General features: G+C 43.3%; 1 protein-coding gene across 3 annotated transcripts in view; it reads left to right on the plus strand.

The window, feature by feature from the left end:
* Positions 1-16547, plus strand: part of LOC137323584 (DNA replication licensing factor MCM6-like) — a 42229-nt gene that overhangs the window by 8188 nt on the left and 17494 nt on the right. For 2 of the 3 annotated variants that reach the window (XM_067987218.1, XM_067987217.1), the window contains 5 exons: positions 5863-6009; positions 6399-6509; positions 10524-10773; positions 12072-12237; positions 14993-15138. In XM_067987218.1, coding sequence (XP_067843319.1) covers positions 5863-6009; positions 6399-6509; positions 10524-10773; positions 12072-12237; positions 14993-15138 — 820 coding nt within the window. Of the gene's footprint in view, positions 1-2505; positions 2675-5862; positions 6010-6398; positions 6510-10523; positions 10774-12071; positions 12238-14992; positions 15139-16547 lie in introns of those variants that run through there. The other variant, XM_067987216.1, reaches the window with a different exon arrangement.

Here is a 16547-nt window from a genome sequence, read left to right on the forward strand (position 1 = left end):
ACTTTATCAAACACCTTTTGAAAGTCAACTGCATTGCCCTCATCTACCCTCTCTGTTACCTCATCAAAAAACTCTTAGAGTTAGTTAAGCACGATTTGCCTTCAATAAATCTGTGCTGGCTTTCTCTAATCAATCCACACTTTTCCGAGTTTCTGCTAATTCTGTCCCTGATTATCATTTCTTAAAGTTTCCCCACCACCGAGGTTAAACTGACTGTCCTATAGTTGCTGTGTTTATCCTTTTACCCATTTTGAACAAGGGTGTAACATTTGCAATTCTCCAGTCCTCTGGCACCATCCCCATATCTAAGGATGTTTGGAAGATTATGGCCAATACCACCGCAATTTCAACCCCTACTTCCCTCAGCAATCTAGGATGCATCCCATCTGGACCAGGTGACTTATCTACTTTAAGTACAGCCAACCTTTCTAGTACCTCCTCTTTTTCAATTTTTAGCTCTTCCAGTATCTCAACTACATCTTCCTTTACTGAGACTCTGGCAGCATCTTCTTCCTTGGTAAAGACAGATGCAAAGTACTCATTTAGTACCTCTGCTATGCCGTCAGCATCCATGAGTAGATCTCCTTTTTGGTCCTTAATTGGCCCCACCCCTCCTCTTACTACCCATTTACATGCCTATAAAAGTCTTTTGGATTCCCTTTTATGTTGACCACCTGCCTATTCTCATACTCTCTCTTTGCCCTTCATTTCTTTTTTCACTTCCCATCTGAACTTTCTATATTCAGCCTAGTTCTCACTTGTGTTACCACCCTTTTTTCCCACTTCATCTTACTATCTCTTTTGTCAGCCAGGAAGCTGCCCTGCCTTTCTCCCTCGTGCAAATGTACTTAGACTGTACCCAAACCATCTCCTCTAAAGGCTGCCTTTAGTTTTGCCTGCCAGTCTTTGATTCCAATTTACCTGGGCCAGATCTGTTCTCATCCCACTGAAATTTGCCCTCCTCCAATTGAGTATTTTCACTTTAGAATGGTCTGTATCCTTTTCCATAGCTATTCTAAACTTTACGATACTACAATCACTGTTCCCTAAATGCTCCCCCACTGACACTTGCACCACTTGGCCCACCTAATTCCCCAGAACCAACTCCAGCAATGCTTCCTTCATCATTGGGCTGGAAACGTACTGGTCAAGAAAGTTCTCCTGAACACATTTCAAAAATTCCTCCCCCTCTTTGCCCCTTACATTATTACTATCCCAGTCTATTGGAATAGTGATTACGTGGAGATGCCAGTGATGAACATAAGAACATAAGAAATAGGAGCAGGAGTAGGCCAATCGGCCCTTCGAGCCTGCTCCGCCATTTAATAAGATCATGGCTGATCTGATCCTAACCTCAAATCTAAATTCATGTCCAATTTCCTGCCTGCTCCCCGTAACCCCTAATTCCCTTCACTTCTAGGAAACTGTCTATTTCTGCATGGACTGGGGTTGACAAATGTAAGGAATCTTACAACACCAGGTTATAGTCCAACTGTTTTATTTGAAAAAGGAGAAAGCCTCCAAAAGCTTGTGATTTTCAAATAAAACAGTTGGACTATAACCTGGTGTTGTAAGATTCCTTATATTGGAATAGTTGAAGTCCCCCGTTATCACTACTCTAAGGGTTTTGCACCTCTCTGTAATTTCCCTGCAAATTTGCTCCTCTATATCCTTCCCACTGATTGATGGCCTATACAATACACCCAGTGGTGTAATGGCACCTCTATTGTTTCTTAACTCTAACCAAATAGATACTGTCCTTGACCCCTCCAGGACATCCTCTCTCTCCAGTACTGCAATAGTCTCCTTAATCAATATTGCCATTCACCCTCCTTTCTTTCCTGAAGATCTTGTATCCAGGAATATATAGTACCCAGTCCTGCCCTTTTTTTGAGCCAGCTCTCTGTTATCACCACAACATGGTATTCCCGTGTGGCTATTTGCGCCTACAGCTCACCAACTTTCACCACACTCTCTCCTCCGCCTCCTGCAGTTAGCCCCAACCTGAGCTCGACTTGACCAAAAAGACAACATTCACCTGAGGAAGGAGGAAGCCTCCGAAAGCTTGTGAATTTCAAATAAAATCGTTGGACTATAACTTGGCGTTGTAAAATTGTTTACAATTGTCAACCCCAGTCCATCACCGGCATCTCCACATCATGACCAAAAAGTGGCTGCCCTTTAAGTGTTGCGAACTTTTACATTAAGATGACCGGCCCCGAGTCAGCGCCTTTGCGAAGAAACGTTCGGTTCACGTGTTTTTATTTCTTTCCATCTCCAACGGCGCACGAGCTTCGGACGCTCGTTCTTGACCCCGTTTCCTACCCGCTGGACGGAAAGCCAGTGCGCACCTAAAGTGCGCGGAGTCGAAACGCGTTTACGGTGGCGATTTCCCTTCGCCTCCTCCTCCAGCGAGCCATTGGTTTCCAGGAGCCAGCAGTGCGATCACATGATCACTCAGCCGGTTGTGGATTGGCGCTTCACTGGCGGGAACTGGGCACGTGATCTGGTGGTGGCGCGAAAAGTTGTGCATTGTCGGGTGCGTGACGGTGTCCGTTTATATTGTTTTTTAAAAGATGGATCTGGGGGAGGCCGCGGTCGGAGCCGCCGGGCAGCAGGTCAAGGATGAGCTGGCGGAGAAATGTCAGAAACTGTTCCAGGATTTCCTCGAGGAGTGAGTGGCGTAGTAATCGGGTGTTCGGCGGTCCCGGCCGGTACGCGCAGCGCGAGTTCCCAGGCCCGGGGATCGTTGTCCCGGCGGTGAGGGGGGGTTAAATCTGACCCCGCGGCCCTCACACACACACACACACGGGCGCAGGGGTTCTTTCCTGAGTTAGTGCACTAAACTCGGCCTGTTAGGACCGCAGGTCCCGCTCGGTTGTGGAGCGCGGCAAAGCGCTGCGTTCAGTCAGATCTGTTGCCTGAGGAAGGAGGAAGCCTCCGAAAGCTTGTGAATTTAAAATAAAATTGCTGGACTATAACTTGGTGTTGTAAAATTGTTTACAATTGTCAACCCCAGTCCATCACCGGCATCTCCACATCGTTACACCGACGGCGCGGCTTAGCCCAGGGAGCAGGAGATGCTGAGTCCGGCGGCTTGACACTCACTACCCCCTTTCACATCCGCAGACGGACTCGAGTTATACTGCTGACTGCAATCGCATCTGAATGCCGGTTAATCGTTAATGTCCACAGAGAGCCGCTTTTCCTGTGTCGTTATTATACTGAAATCAAATTAAGTTTCTTGATCCAACTTTTAAAAGTTTGTTTTGCACCGACTGTAGTTAAACTGAAGATGGTGTGTTTTGCACGACCTGCTTACACTGAAGATTGTGTGTTTTGCACCTGCTGAAGTTATACTGAAGATGGTGGCCTGAAGTTTCCACTTTGGGCGCAACGGGCATTTGGGTGAAAATTGCGCTAGCGCATTTTATTTCAAGTTTCTGCTAAAATGCAGTCACATAATTAAATGTAAAATCTGCCACAAATCAGTGCAATTTGGCAGCATAATCGTTTTGTTGTAATTTTTTTTCTAAAAATTAATTTAAATGTTTAAAAGTGGTAGTCTGGTGCACTTGTATTAATACAGCTGAAAATTAGTTTATCGCTAAAAATAAGCATTTTTAGTAAGTGTCTAGTCCTCCACCTGTGAGTAACCTGATTTTTAATTACTGAAAGTGACTCAAAAAAAGCTATACCGAAGCATTCACTACTTTCATTGGTGTACACTAGTCAGTTTAAACCTGCCTACTAATTAGTGCCTTTACGCCTAAGAAAACAAGCTTAATTTTAAAACCCTTCTCGAACTTTCTCAGGCTGGCGGAAACTCGCCATCCGTGTTGTTTCGATCGGGGGGGGGGCCGGGCTGCAGGGTCAGTTTTGTGGACAGGGCCGGCTTCAGTGCAATTTTTTTTTTAGCCAGCTCAAAACATTGCGGAAACTCGAATTACGCTAGACGTAAATTGCACCAAGTGTAATCAAAATTCTGCGATGTTTTGCGCTGATTCGGCCGGATTGCGCTGAAAAAGCCAGCGCGATCTCATGGAAATTCTGGGCCAGTGTGTTTTGCACTGGCTGTAGTTACACTGAAGCTGGTGTGTTTTGCGCCGGCTATAGTTATGCTGAAGCTGGCGTGAGGCCCACCTTCAAACTTTCCTTTAGACTTAGAATAAAAAGCTACGTTGATGCAAAGCCAAATCCACTGCAAGGGCAAGAGAGGTAACCAAGCACAGTACTTGCATATTAATATGTACACATTACTGCTGGTATAGTTTTACTAATAGAGGGAAAAAAAACTGTTGGAACATTCAGCTCTTCTAAATCAAAAGAAATTTGGATGAAGGCTATCTTGCCACTTTTGGGGGAGATAGACATTTGAGCTGGGATGACATTAGCAACACCCCCCCCCCCCCCTGTTTGTGAGCTTGAATTTAGATAGAATTTTTTCTTTTCCGAGGACATCACCAAGTGCTTCATGGCCAATGAATTACTTTTTTGAATTTAGTAATATATGGGATCAGAAAAGACCATTTGGCAAGTTCCTGTACACTGAAGTATCAATCTAGATTATGTGCTCAAGTTCTGGATTGGGGCTTGAATCAATACTGACCACTGAGCTATGCTGATATGTAGCCGAGAAATAAACTAATATCTGTGTAACAAGACAATATTACAATTCCTTTTGGCGTCATTGCAACTTTGAGCTAAATATTATGCTTGTTGACATAAAATATACAATAGTGACATTTGAATTTAACAATATGTTAATAGTACAAATGAAGAATAGTTGAAGGTAAAGTGTGGAATTTGTTCCTTTTGTGTGAACGTAATGATTTTGCTGACCTTTGCCCCTAGAAACACCCAATTCCCTGGAAACAAATTTCAGGAAAAAGGTCTCTGTCCCCTTTACATTACTCTGGGCTCCTAGGTGGGGGCAGAGCTGGGCCTGTGGTAAACACCCATCAAAGTAATGCGATGGAGGTGGGGGGAGTCCTGGGACACTGCTCACTGATTGCTCCACTGCAGGTTCACCTAGTGAAACATGGCTTTACGGCTTACCTTCCACTGACATAGGGACCACGGGTCCTCGGGGCAGGCTGAAGACAAGAAGGTGGGTTTGAACACTTCAGTACAGTAGTGAGGGTATGCTTCATTATCAGATGCCATCTTTTGGATGAGATGTCAAATAGAGGTTCAGGTGGACATAAAAGAACCCATAGCATTACATAAGAGGCGTTGGAAGTTCTTCCAGCGCCCTGACTGATATTTACTCCTCAATCTAAATCACTAAAATTGATTAACTGGTCATTTATCTCATCTACTGTTGGGGGTGGGGGCAGTGCTTGCTGTGGTCAAACTGGCTGTCGTGCCCACATAACAATAGTTACACTTCAGTGGTTATGAAGCACTTAGGGACGCTATGAGGATTTGAACGGTGCTATATAAATACAAGTTTTTAGTGTCATCCAGAGTAATGTGGTCACCTAATATGAGTTATTCACTAATCTGCAGTAGATTGCTTCATTTGTCTTTTTTCAGGGATGCTTTGCTCCCTTTGTCACATTTTGCTTAATTTTGGTGGCATTGTGTGTTTGCATGTTAAGTTGGTACAAGAATCCTAATAATTTATTCAGGGGCAATTGATCCATTGATAAATTACATTTCCATGTAATCTCATAGGTACAGCAAATCTTTTATAAACCTATTGCGAGTAATATCTGTGAAACAGTTGATAGCCCAGGAGGTGTTAAGAACTTCAAATGCTATGTCCTGTAACAAAGAAATGCCGTTTGTTCCATCAATAGACTAGACTGTGCAGGGACACCTAATTTTGATTTCATAATAAACTTTTTGTTCTTCCAGATTCCTGAACAGTGATGGTGAAATTAAATATTTGCATGATGCTGAAGAGCTGATCCGGCCTGAAAGGAACACACTTGCTGTAAGCTTTGCAGATCTGGAGCAGTACAACCAGCAACTGGCTACTACTGTTCAAGAGGAATTTTACAGGTGGAATAAATTTTACTTTGATTAGCTGTTAATCTATACTAAAACTTGCAATAAATGTGTTTATGGCTACAGGAACCCACAATGTGCATTTTTTTTTAAAAGAGATAACCAGTGGGGAACCTGTACTAAAAAAAAAATTTCAAGATTAAGATTTTAAAAGGAAGCAAGCTTGCTTTATTGGAGGAGGAAGCATCAGCTCTGCATTTCTTGTGTGCCCGACACAAGAAATCCTTCCTTTAGTATAGTCATCGAGAAGGAAGTGGTAAATTTTAAAACCCAGCTTCAAAATTGTTTAAAGCATTTAAAGCAAACATGTATGTCAAATACTAGTAATAGAAGATCTGATGCATTTCTGTTTATGTTGGTCAATCTGTTGTTTTCTTTTTCAGAGTTTATCCACACCTATGCCGTGCTGTTCGGAATTTTGCCAGAGACCATGGAAATATTCCACCAAACAAGGAGTTTTATGTAGCAATCCAGGAATTGCCAGCCAGACACAAGTAAGAGATTGATTGATGCATTTGTCAGTTTTAAGATAAGTAAAGTGAAATTTGAATTACATCATCTATGGGATTAAGCTTCTGTTGAGATATTTCCTTATCCTTTTAACATATTCGTAAAGCTAGAGACAGTAATATGTCTGAGAATTAACTTCATTTATTCTTGCTTCAAAACATCTATCATTAAACATTTCATACAGAATAGTACACATTTAGCATCTCATCTGAAACCATCTGTGCAGGGAACTTCTAGGTAGAAATCATGAGACTGGCTTATCCAAGCCTATTCACGTTACCTGGTCTTTAAGGTCGGCAAAAGCTCCTACTGAGTAAAACATTGTATCTCTTTTTATACCATTTTCCCTTACAGTCTAGTTCCTGCAAGATTCAAAAGCTACTGGGTGTTTTATGACTCTTAGAGCTTTGAACAGATTCCTAGATAGGTATGAGGGGCCTCATGTCTTTTCATACCACACCGTTACTTCCTATCCTTGCTTTTCCCAAGCCATAGCTTTGTTGTACAAAACTTTGATATCATCCTCTACATAACAAATAGGAGCAGGTGTAGGCCATATGGTCCCTTGAGCCTGCTCTGCCATTCAATAAGATCATGGCTGATCTTCGATCTCAACTCCGCTTTCTAGCAACAGGAACCTATTGCCTTTTATATTGCAGTAATCTCCCCTCTTACACTCCCCCTGCTGTGATTAAAAGTCTATGTGTTTTAATCCTAACAACCCTATTAGCTCCACATTATCCGTCTAGTTTATTTATTTAATAATCTATATGTGCCTATCCTGTTCTGTTTAAACGAAAAGTAAAAACATATCTATATTCTTACAGCTTTTGAGATGGCTGTTGATTTAGGTCAGAAAGAATGATATCTCCTTAATCTAGCTCTAGTGGGCTTTTTTAAATCATGATTTAAGAGTGGCCCCATTTAATTCACATCAGTTTTGCTTACTATCTTTGGGCAGACATTTGTTAGTGACGAGACGTTGCTGTATTCAACAACTTGCATTTATATATAGCGCCTTTAACGTAGTAAAACGTCCCAAGGCGCTTCACAGGAGCGTTCTCAAACAAAATTTGACACTGAACCACATAAGGAGATATTAGGATAGGTGAAGGATAGGTTTTAAGGATCATCTTAAAGGAGGTAGAGAGGCGGAGAGGTTTAGGGAGGGAATTCCTTAGGGCCAAGGCAGCTGAAGGCACGGCCGCCAGTGGAGGAGCGATTAAAATCGAGGATGCCCAAGAGGCAAGAATTGGAGGAGCTCAGAGATATCGTAGGGCAGGAGGTTGGTTACAGAGAGGGAAGGGCGTAGCCATGGAGGGATTTGAAAACAAGGATGGGAATTTTAAAATTGATGCCTTCCCGGACTGGGAGCCAATGTCGGTCAGCGAGCACAGGGTTGATGGGTGAATGGGACATGGTGTGAGTTAGGATACGGGCAGCAAAGTTTTGGATGTGCTCAAGTTTATGGAGGGTGGAAGCTGGGAGGCTGGCTAGGAGAGCATTGGAATAGTCATGTCTAGAGGTAACAACGGCATGGATGAGGGTTTCAGCAGCAGATGAGCTGAAGGGGGGTGGAGACGGCGATGTTACGGAGGTGGAAGTAGGCGGTCTTGGTGATGGAGCGGATATGTGATCAGAAGCTCATCTCAGGATCAAATAGGACACCAAGGTTGCAGTGGCTAGGAGAGGGATGGAGTCAGCGGCTAAGGAATGGAGTTTGTGACGGGGACCAAAGACAATGGCTTCGGTCTTCCTAATTAGGTGGAAGAAATTTTTGCTCATCCAGCAATGTGACAAATGAGCGCCGGTAGAGGGGTCGAGAGAGGTGGTGGTGAGGTAGAGCCGGGTGTCTTCGGCGTACATATGGAACCTGACATGTTTTCGGATGATGTCGCCAGGGGGCAGCATGTAGATGAGAATTACTTTTTTATTCGTTCATGGGATGTGGGTGTCGCTGGCAAGGCCAGCATTTACTGCCCATCCCTCATTGCCCTTGAGTAGGTGGTGGTGAGCCGCCTTCTTGAACCGCTGCAGTCCATGTGGTGAAGGTTCTCCCACAGTGCTGTTAGGTAGGGAGTTCCAGGATTTTGACCCAGCGACGATGAAGGAACGGCAATATATTTCGACGTCAGGATGGTGTCTGACTTGGAAGGGAACGTGCAGGTGGTGTTGTTCCCATGTGCCTGCTGCCCTTGTCCTTCTAGGTGGTAGAGGTCACTGGTTTGGGAGGTGCTGTAGAAGAAGCCTTGGCGAGCTGCTGCAGTGCATCCTGCGGATGGTACACACTGCAGCCACAGTGTGCCGGTGGTTAAGGGAGTGAATGTTTGGGGTGGTGGATGGGGTGCCAATCAAGTGGGCTGCTTTGTCCTGGATGGTGTCAAGCTTCTTGAGTGTTGTTGGAGCTGCACTCATCCAGGCAAGTGGAAAGTAATCCATCACACTCCTGACTTGTACCTTTGTAGATGGTGGAAAGGCTTTGGGGAGTCAGGAGGTGAGTCACTCGCCGCAAAATACCCAGCCTCTGACCTGCTCTTGTAGCCACAGTATTTATGTGGCTGGTCCAGTTAAGTTTCTGGTCAATGGTGACCCCCAGGATGTTGATGGTGGGGGATTTGGCGATGGTAATGCTGTTGAATGTCAAGGGGAGGTGGGTAGACTCTCTCTTGTTGGAGATGGTCATTGTCTGGCGCGAATGTTACTTGCCACTTATCAGCCCAAGCCTGGATGTTGTCCAGGTCTTGCTGCATGCGGGCACGGACTGCTTCATTATCTGAGGGGTTGCGAATGGAACTGAACACTGCAATCATCAGCAAACATCCCCATTTCTGACCTTATGATGGAGGGAAGGTCATTGATGAAGCAGCTGAAGATGGTTGGCCCTAGGACACAGCCCTGAGGAACTCCTGCAGCAATGTCCTGGGGCTGAGATGATTGGCTTCTAACAACCACTACAATCTTCTTTTGTGCTAGGTATGACTCCAGCCACTGGAGAGTTTTCCCCCTGATTCCCATTGACTTCAATTTTACTAGGGCTCCTTGGTGCCACACTCTGTCAAATGCTGCCTTGATGTCAAGGGCAGTCATTCTCACCTCATCTCTGGAATTCAGCTCTTTTGTCCATGTTTTGACTAAGGCTGTAATGAGATCTGGAGCCGAGTGGTCCTGGCGGAACCCAAACTGAGCATTGGTGAGTAAGTGCCGCTTGATAGCACTCTCGACGACACCTTCCATCACTTTGCTGATGATTGAGAGTAGACTGATGGGGCGGTAATTGGCCAGGTTGGATTTGTCCTGCTTTTTGTGGACAGGACATACCTGGGCAATTTTCCACATTGTCAGGTAGATGCCAGTGTTACAGCTGTACTGGAACAGTTTCGCTGGAGGCACAGCTAGGTCTGGAGCACAAGTCTTCAGCACTACAGCTGGGATGTTGTCGGGGCCCATAGCCTTTGCTGTATCCAATGCACTCAGCCATTTCTTGATATCACGTGGAGTGAATCGAATTGGCTGAAGACTGGCTTCTGTGATGGTGGGGATATCGGGAGGAGGCCGAGATGGATCATCCACTCTGGCTGAAGATGGTAATAGGAGGGGGCCAAGGATAGATTTAGTTTACAGTAAATTACAGAGGAAGTGTTATTGGAGGTTTGAAGATTGACCACCTGTGGATTTGAATTTAAAGGCTGTGTGCTGTCACACTGCCAAGTATTGTATCATTACAACTTCTAATTTATTAATCCATGTCCAGTTTCTAATTGGGAATCCGAACACTCCAAAGTGCTATTTCAAAATATTGCAAATTTAAATACTTCCAAATATTTTTTATTATATTCATATTTAGGTTTTATTAAGTTTGCACTGTTGTCAAATTAATACAGTAATAAAGTATTATAGAATTTAGAGTTTAGTGTATAGAGCTTAGAGCCAATTAAAATTAGTCATTCATAATCATCCACTAAAATGATCAAACACTGACTGTTCTTGTTGTAAACTAGAATCCGAGAACTGACTGCAGCAAGGATTGGAACCCTGCTGCGCATCAGTGGACAGGTTGTTCGAACGCACCCTGTTCACCCAGAATTGGTCAGTGGAACATTTATGTGCCTCGATTGTCAGACGGTGGTTAAGGATGTGGAACAACAGTTCAAGTACACACAGCCAAATATCTGCAGGAATCCAGTGTGTGCCAACAGGAGGAGATTTATGCTGGACACTAATAAGTCACGATTTGTTGACTTTCAGAAGGTGAGAGTACAGCTGGAATTAAAGTTTACCATTTTGCTCTTGTGCAAATGATAAAATGCTTAGGAATTTTATTTTAAAAGGAGTCTTGACTTACTGGTATAGAAATACGTAATAGAGAATTAATTGAAATTTTATTAGCTGTTAGAAATACATAAGTGAAAATTACTTAAACTACTAATAAAATGACAATTATTTTCAGGATTGTATTCAACTTGCTTTGATGTGTCGGTTCCAAATCAGAACTTCCCATTTTATGAATAAATTAACATGGGTAAAATCGGCCACATCTTAAACTGACTTGCTCAGTAGAAATCTTGTAAATATCAAAAAATGTTAGCAAAGTTGCCAAGTGGGGAGCAGGACCTTTGCTCTTCCCCCTACCAACTCTTTTCTCCCCCTGCCTCGTCCTGGAACAGGACAAGAGGAAAATCTGATGGGTGAGTTATTCTGGGTGCCTTCATTCACTTTTTTTGTGGTTTAATCACCGTTCTGCTAGAGACGGGAGCACATCCCCTTTTCCATTTTGACCAGTGAATGGTGCATTGCTCTATTTTATTTATCTAAAATAATTTTGCATTACAATGGTAGGAGAAGAGAAAGAAATACATGTTAATAATTTCAGCAAATATATTTTTAAAAAATTTTGTGTTTACTCATTCACAATGTTCTTAAAATTAGTTGTATTAAAATATTGTTATTGTTCCATTGGATGCCCCACACAATTTTCAGATTTCTGTCTTATTTTGTTTGTTTTGGAGCACTCTATTGCTCAGAGGATTACATAATGGTGTAGTGAATGCTTAAATGTTGCATCTTCACTTCTGTATTCAGTGCTATACCTGTTTATAATATGACACTGTAACATTCTGCTGACCTCCCAGCTAAAAGTGCAGTTTTAGTTCTCTGGTTAAAGATTTGGGAAAATAGAAATGATGATCTAAAAGAAATACAAGTAATACACTATAAAAGTAAAACTGCTCCTATAAAAGTAAAACTGATCATTTAAAAGACACAAAATTGAAACCTGACATTCAATTTTTAAAAATGTAACATTTGTGCTTAGTGTCTTGTGCTTTTCTAAGCATTCTCTGGAATTTTTAACAGAAGATTCAAAACCAGTTAAAGACACATTTCATGGGTATTTTTGCATTAGCAGCAAATATTTTTCTGTTTTTTTCACTGAAGCATGTGAGTTTAAAAGAGTTGAGCACAATGATAACATTACAGCATTGTTTAAAGAATGGCTGTTTTCCTTGCCCTTTGTTGTTTGATTAACTTGCACGGCCTTGCCCTTTCAGGTTCGTATTCAGGAAACCCAGGCTGAGTTACCCCGTGGTAGCATTCCTCGAAGTGTGGAAGTTATCCTGCGTGCAGAAGCTGTGGAATCAGCCCAGGCTGGTGACAGATGTGACTTCACAGGGACGCTTATCGTTGTTCCTGATGTATCTCAACTGACTACACCAGGTATTCAATAAATTGGAAATCATTTGAGGCTAAATACTTCGTGCTGGTTTTAGTATACGATGACAGCATTTGTAGACCAGTGAGGTTTAGTGTAATTTGATTGGAAGAAAAATGCCATACTAGCAAATAGAGAATTCTATTAAGAGGTTGTATCAACAAGCAGAGTAGCACAGTGTTGTCTTCCATCACTGTGGATATTGCAGTTTTTTTTAAATCCAACTTGACATCACCTAACTTGTCCCCTCTTTTACTCTTCAACCTTGATGGCATCTTGTATTTTGTGCCATTTTTTTTCTGGTTTCTCAAGTTTTGATTTTTAAAAAAAATAATATTATACCACTGATATTTTTGGCTTGCATATTATTGATAGTCTTGAAAAATGCAGAATCTATTGAAAATCTTACCACAAACGTACTGACTGTTCTATCACTAGTATGCTGGCAGTACCAGGGATCAGTTTCTTTTTCCCTGAGGATAAGCTTTGTGGTTACAAGATGTAAGCAAAATTAAAGCCCATGGATTAAAGGGACATTGGCAACATGGATACAAATTGGCTAGGGGACAAAAAGCAGAGTAGTGGCGAACGGTTGTTTTTCAGACTGGAGGGAAGTATACAGTGATGTTCCCCAGGGGTTGGTTTTGGGACCATTGCTCTTTCTGATCTTGACCTGGACTTGGGTATACAGGGAATATTTCAAAGTTTGCAGATGACACAAGACTTGGGAATGTAGTAAACAACGTGGAGGATAGTAACAGACTTCAGGAGGACATAGACAGGCTGGTGAGATGGGCAGACACATGGCAGATGAAATTTAATGCAGAAAAGTGTAAAGTGATATATTTTGGTAAGAAGAATGAGGAGAAGCAATGTAAACTAAATGGTACAGGAACAGAAGAGACCTGGGGGTTTATGTACACAAATCTTTGAAGGTGGCAGGACAAGTTGAGAAGACTGTTTTTAAAAAAAAAGCATATGGGATCCTGGGCTTTATTAATAGAGGCATAGAGTACAAAGCAAGGATGTTATGCTGAACCTTTATAAAACATTGGTTAGGCCTCAGCTGAAGTATTGTGTTCAATTCTGGGCACCACACTTCAGGAAGGATGTCAAGACCTTGGAGAGGGTGCAGAAGAGATTTACTAGAATGGTACCAGGGATGAGCGACTTCAGTTATGTGAGAGACTGGAGAAGCTGGGATTGTTCTCCTTAGAGGAGAGAAGGTTAAGAGGATATTTGATAGAGGTGTTCAAAATCATGAACGGTTTTGATAGTGACTAAGGAGAAAGTGTTTCCAGTGGCAGACGGGTCGGTAACCAGAGGACACAGATTTAAGGTGATTGGCAAAACAACCGGGGTGACATGAGGAAACTTCTTTTAAGCAGTGTGTTATGACAGAATCATAGAATGGTTACAGCACAGAATGAGGCCATTTGGCCTGTCAAGCCCATGCCAGCTCTTTGTAAGAGCCATCCAGTTAGTCCCATTCCCTCGCACTTTTCCTGTAGCCCTGCAAATTTTTTCCCTTCAAGTATTTATCCTATTCCTTTTTGAAAGCCACGAGTGACTCTGCTTCCAACACTCTTTCAGGCAGCACGTTCCAGATCATAACTAATCGCTGCTTAAAAAAAAGTTTTTCCTCATGTCACCTTTGGTTCTTTTGCCAATCACCTTAAATCCGTGTCCTCTGGTTCTCGACCCTTCTGCCGATAGGAACAGTTTTTCTTTATTTACTTTATCTAAACCCTTCATGATTTTGAACATTTCTATCAAATCTCCTCTCAAACTTCTCTGCTCTAAGGAGAACAACCCCAGCTTCTCCAGTCTATCCACGTGACTGAAGCCCCACATCCCTGGAACCATTCTAGCAAATATTTTCTGCACCCTCTAAGGCAGTCACATCCTCCCTAAGGTGCGGTGCCCAGAATTGAACTCAATACTCCAGCTGTGGCCAAACCAGTGTTTTATGAAGATTCAACATAACTTCCATGCTTTTGTAGTCTGTGCCGCTATTTATAAAGCCCAGGATCCATTATGCTTTTTTAACCATTTTCTCAACCTGTCCTGCCTCCTTTACCTCTGGAGTCCCCCAGGGATCTATCCTTGGTCGCCTCCTATTTCTCATCTACATGCTGCCCCTTGGCGTTGTCATCCAAAAGCACGTCAGGTTCCACATGTACACTGACGACATCCATCTCTACCTCACCACCACCTATCTTGACCCCTCCTTTGTCTCTTCCTAGTTCTGGACTCACTAGCATGTGGCGCTGGGAGTAATCCAGACTGCAGCGGTTCAAGAAGGCGGCTCACCACTACCTTCTCAAGGGCAATTAGGGATGGGCAATAAATGCTGGCCTCGCCAGTGACGCCCGCATCTCATGAACGAATTTTTTAAAACTACCTTTTGTGGTCCTGCTTTTTAACTGGAATGCAGTATCTGAAAGGGTGGTGGAAGCAGATTCAATAATAACTTTCGAAAGGGAATTGGATAAATACTTGAAGGGAAAAATTTACAGGGCTATGGGGAAATTGCAGGGGAGTGGGACTAACTGGATTGCTCTTACAAAGCCGGCATGGGTTCGATGGGCCAAATGGCCTCGTGCTGTAACATACTATGTGGATTTGCACATTTTGATTTTTACAATTGCTTATAATTTGTTTCGAAGAATAAATGGCTAGGAGGTAACAACAAGGTAATAATGCAATAGAACAATGCCTTTTTTTGCTTGCTTAATTAGTAGTTTTGTGTTTCTTTAGGTGTCCGTGCTGAAACTGGGTCTCGTGTTAGTGGTGCTGATGGGTATGAAACAGAAGGAGTCAGAGGTCTGCGTGCTTTAGGTGTACGTGACCTGTCCTACAAACTGGCCTTCCTGGCATGTCATGTGGCACAAACAAATCCACGGGTGTGTATACTTGGTGTTTATTTTGAGTGGTGTACTAATGTCTATGACAATTTGATGATCTGAAGACACTTTCCTGCTTGCAACTATGACACAGTTTAGGTTGCCATAGCACCTAACCACATTAAACCCCAGTTTATCTGTATTTTACACACTGGCATAGCTTGAGTCCATAGCATGTATGTTTTTGTTTTGTTTCATTATACCATTTCAGGATCCCAACATTCTGGTGGAAAAAGATTCTGAACATTCAGCTTATGACTTGTGTGGAAAATGTTCAACATTTCCAGTTATCTGAGTTGAAGTAGTGGACTAAACTACTTAAACTCATTTGAATGTTGCCTTCTATCCTTCCTTAATCTCTCCCTCCATATAGACTAGCCTATCCATATTCACAGCCACCCCCTCGACCTTGCCATCTCACGTGGTCTCTCTACTCCCATCGTGTCAATCACAGATAAGGCCATCTCCGATCACTTCCTTGTATCCCTCTCCACCCACATCCCCTTTCCTCCTCCCAACCCCACTTCCTTCTGTGTCCATCTCTGGAAAAACTCTTCCCCCAAGTCACTTACAACAGCACTTTTAAATTCCCAACTGTCTAGCCTTTGGCCCTCCATCCACCATGACATTTCTGCAGCTACCGATTTGCTCAGTTACCCTCACCTCCACCTTTTGATGCCCTTGTCCCCATTAAAACCAATGCTCTCTCTCGCCCTATCGTTCCCCCTGGTGTGGCCCTTATCTCCGCTTCCTTAAGTCCAAGGGATGCAGACTTGAACGTTTATGGCAGACAACTGGTTTAGCCATTCTTCGCCAGATGTGGCTGGACCACATAAAGGACAATCGGGTCCTGCTCTTTACCAAAACTGCTCACTATTCCAGGATCATCCTGGAATGCAAAGATAACCCTCTGCTTCACTTCGCTACAAGGCGTCGTCTTAAACCCCTCTCCCCTGCCTCCTCCACCCTCACCTGCAACAACAAGTGCGAGGCTCTCGTGGACTTCTTTGTCACTAAGATTGAGACCATCCGTTCAGCTGCCTCTGTTGCTTCCCTCCCTTCCCCATGCCCACCAAGCCAAATTTCCCCTAAGGTTCCCCCCTGCCCTAGCCCTGAACGCGCATCTTTCTCTAGTTTCTCTCCATGCCCTCTCCAAGCTCATCTTGATCAGGAGACCCACCTCCTGTCCCTCGATCCAATTCCCACCAAACTTCTGACCACCCAACTTCCCTCCCTGGCCCCCATGTTAGCTGATATTGATAACTTGTCCCCCTCCCTGTCAAATCTGCCGTCGTCACCCCTTCCTCAAAAAACCTGCCCTTGACCCCTCTATCCTTGCTAACTACTGTCCCAACTCCAGCCTCCTTCCTCTCAAGTCCTTGAACGTGTCGTCGCCTCCCAAATCCGTG

The sequence above is a fragment of the Heptranchias perlo genome, chromosome 7 (genome assembly GCF_035084215.1).
Source record: "Heptranchias perlo isolate sHepPer1 chromosome 7, sHepPer1.hap1, whole genome shotgun sequence".
Taxonomy (NCBI): domain Eukaryota; kingdom Metazoa; phylum Chordata; class Chondrichthyes; order Hexanchiformes; family Hexanchidae; genus Heptranchias; species Heptranchias perlo.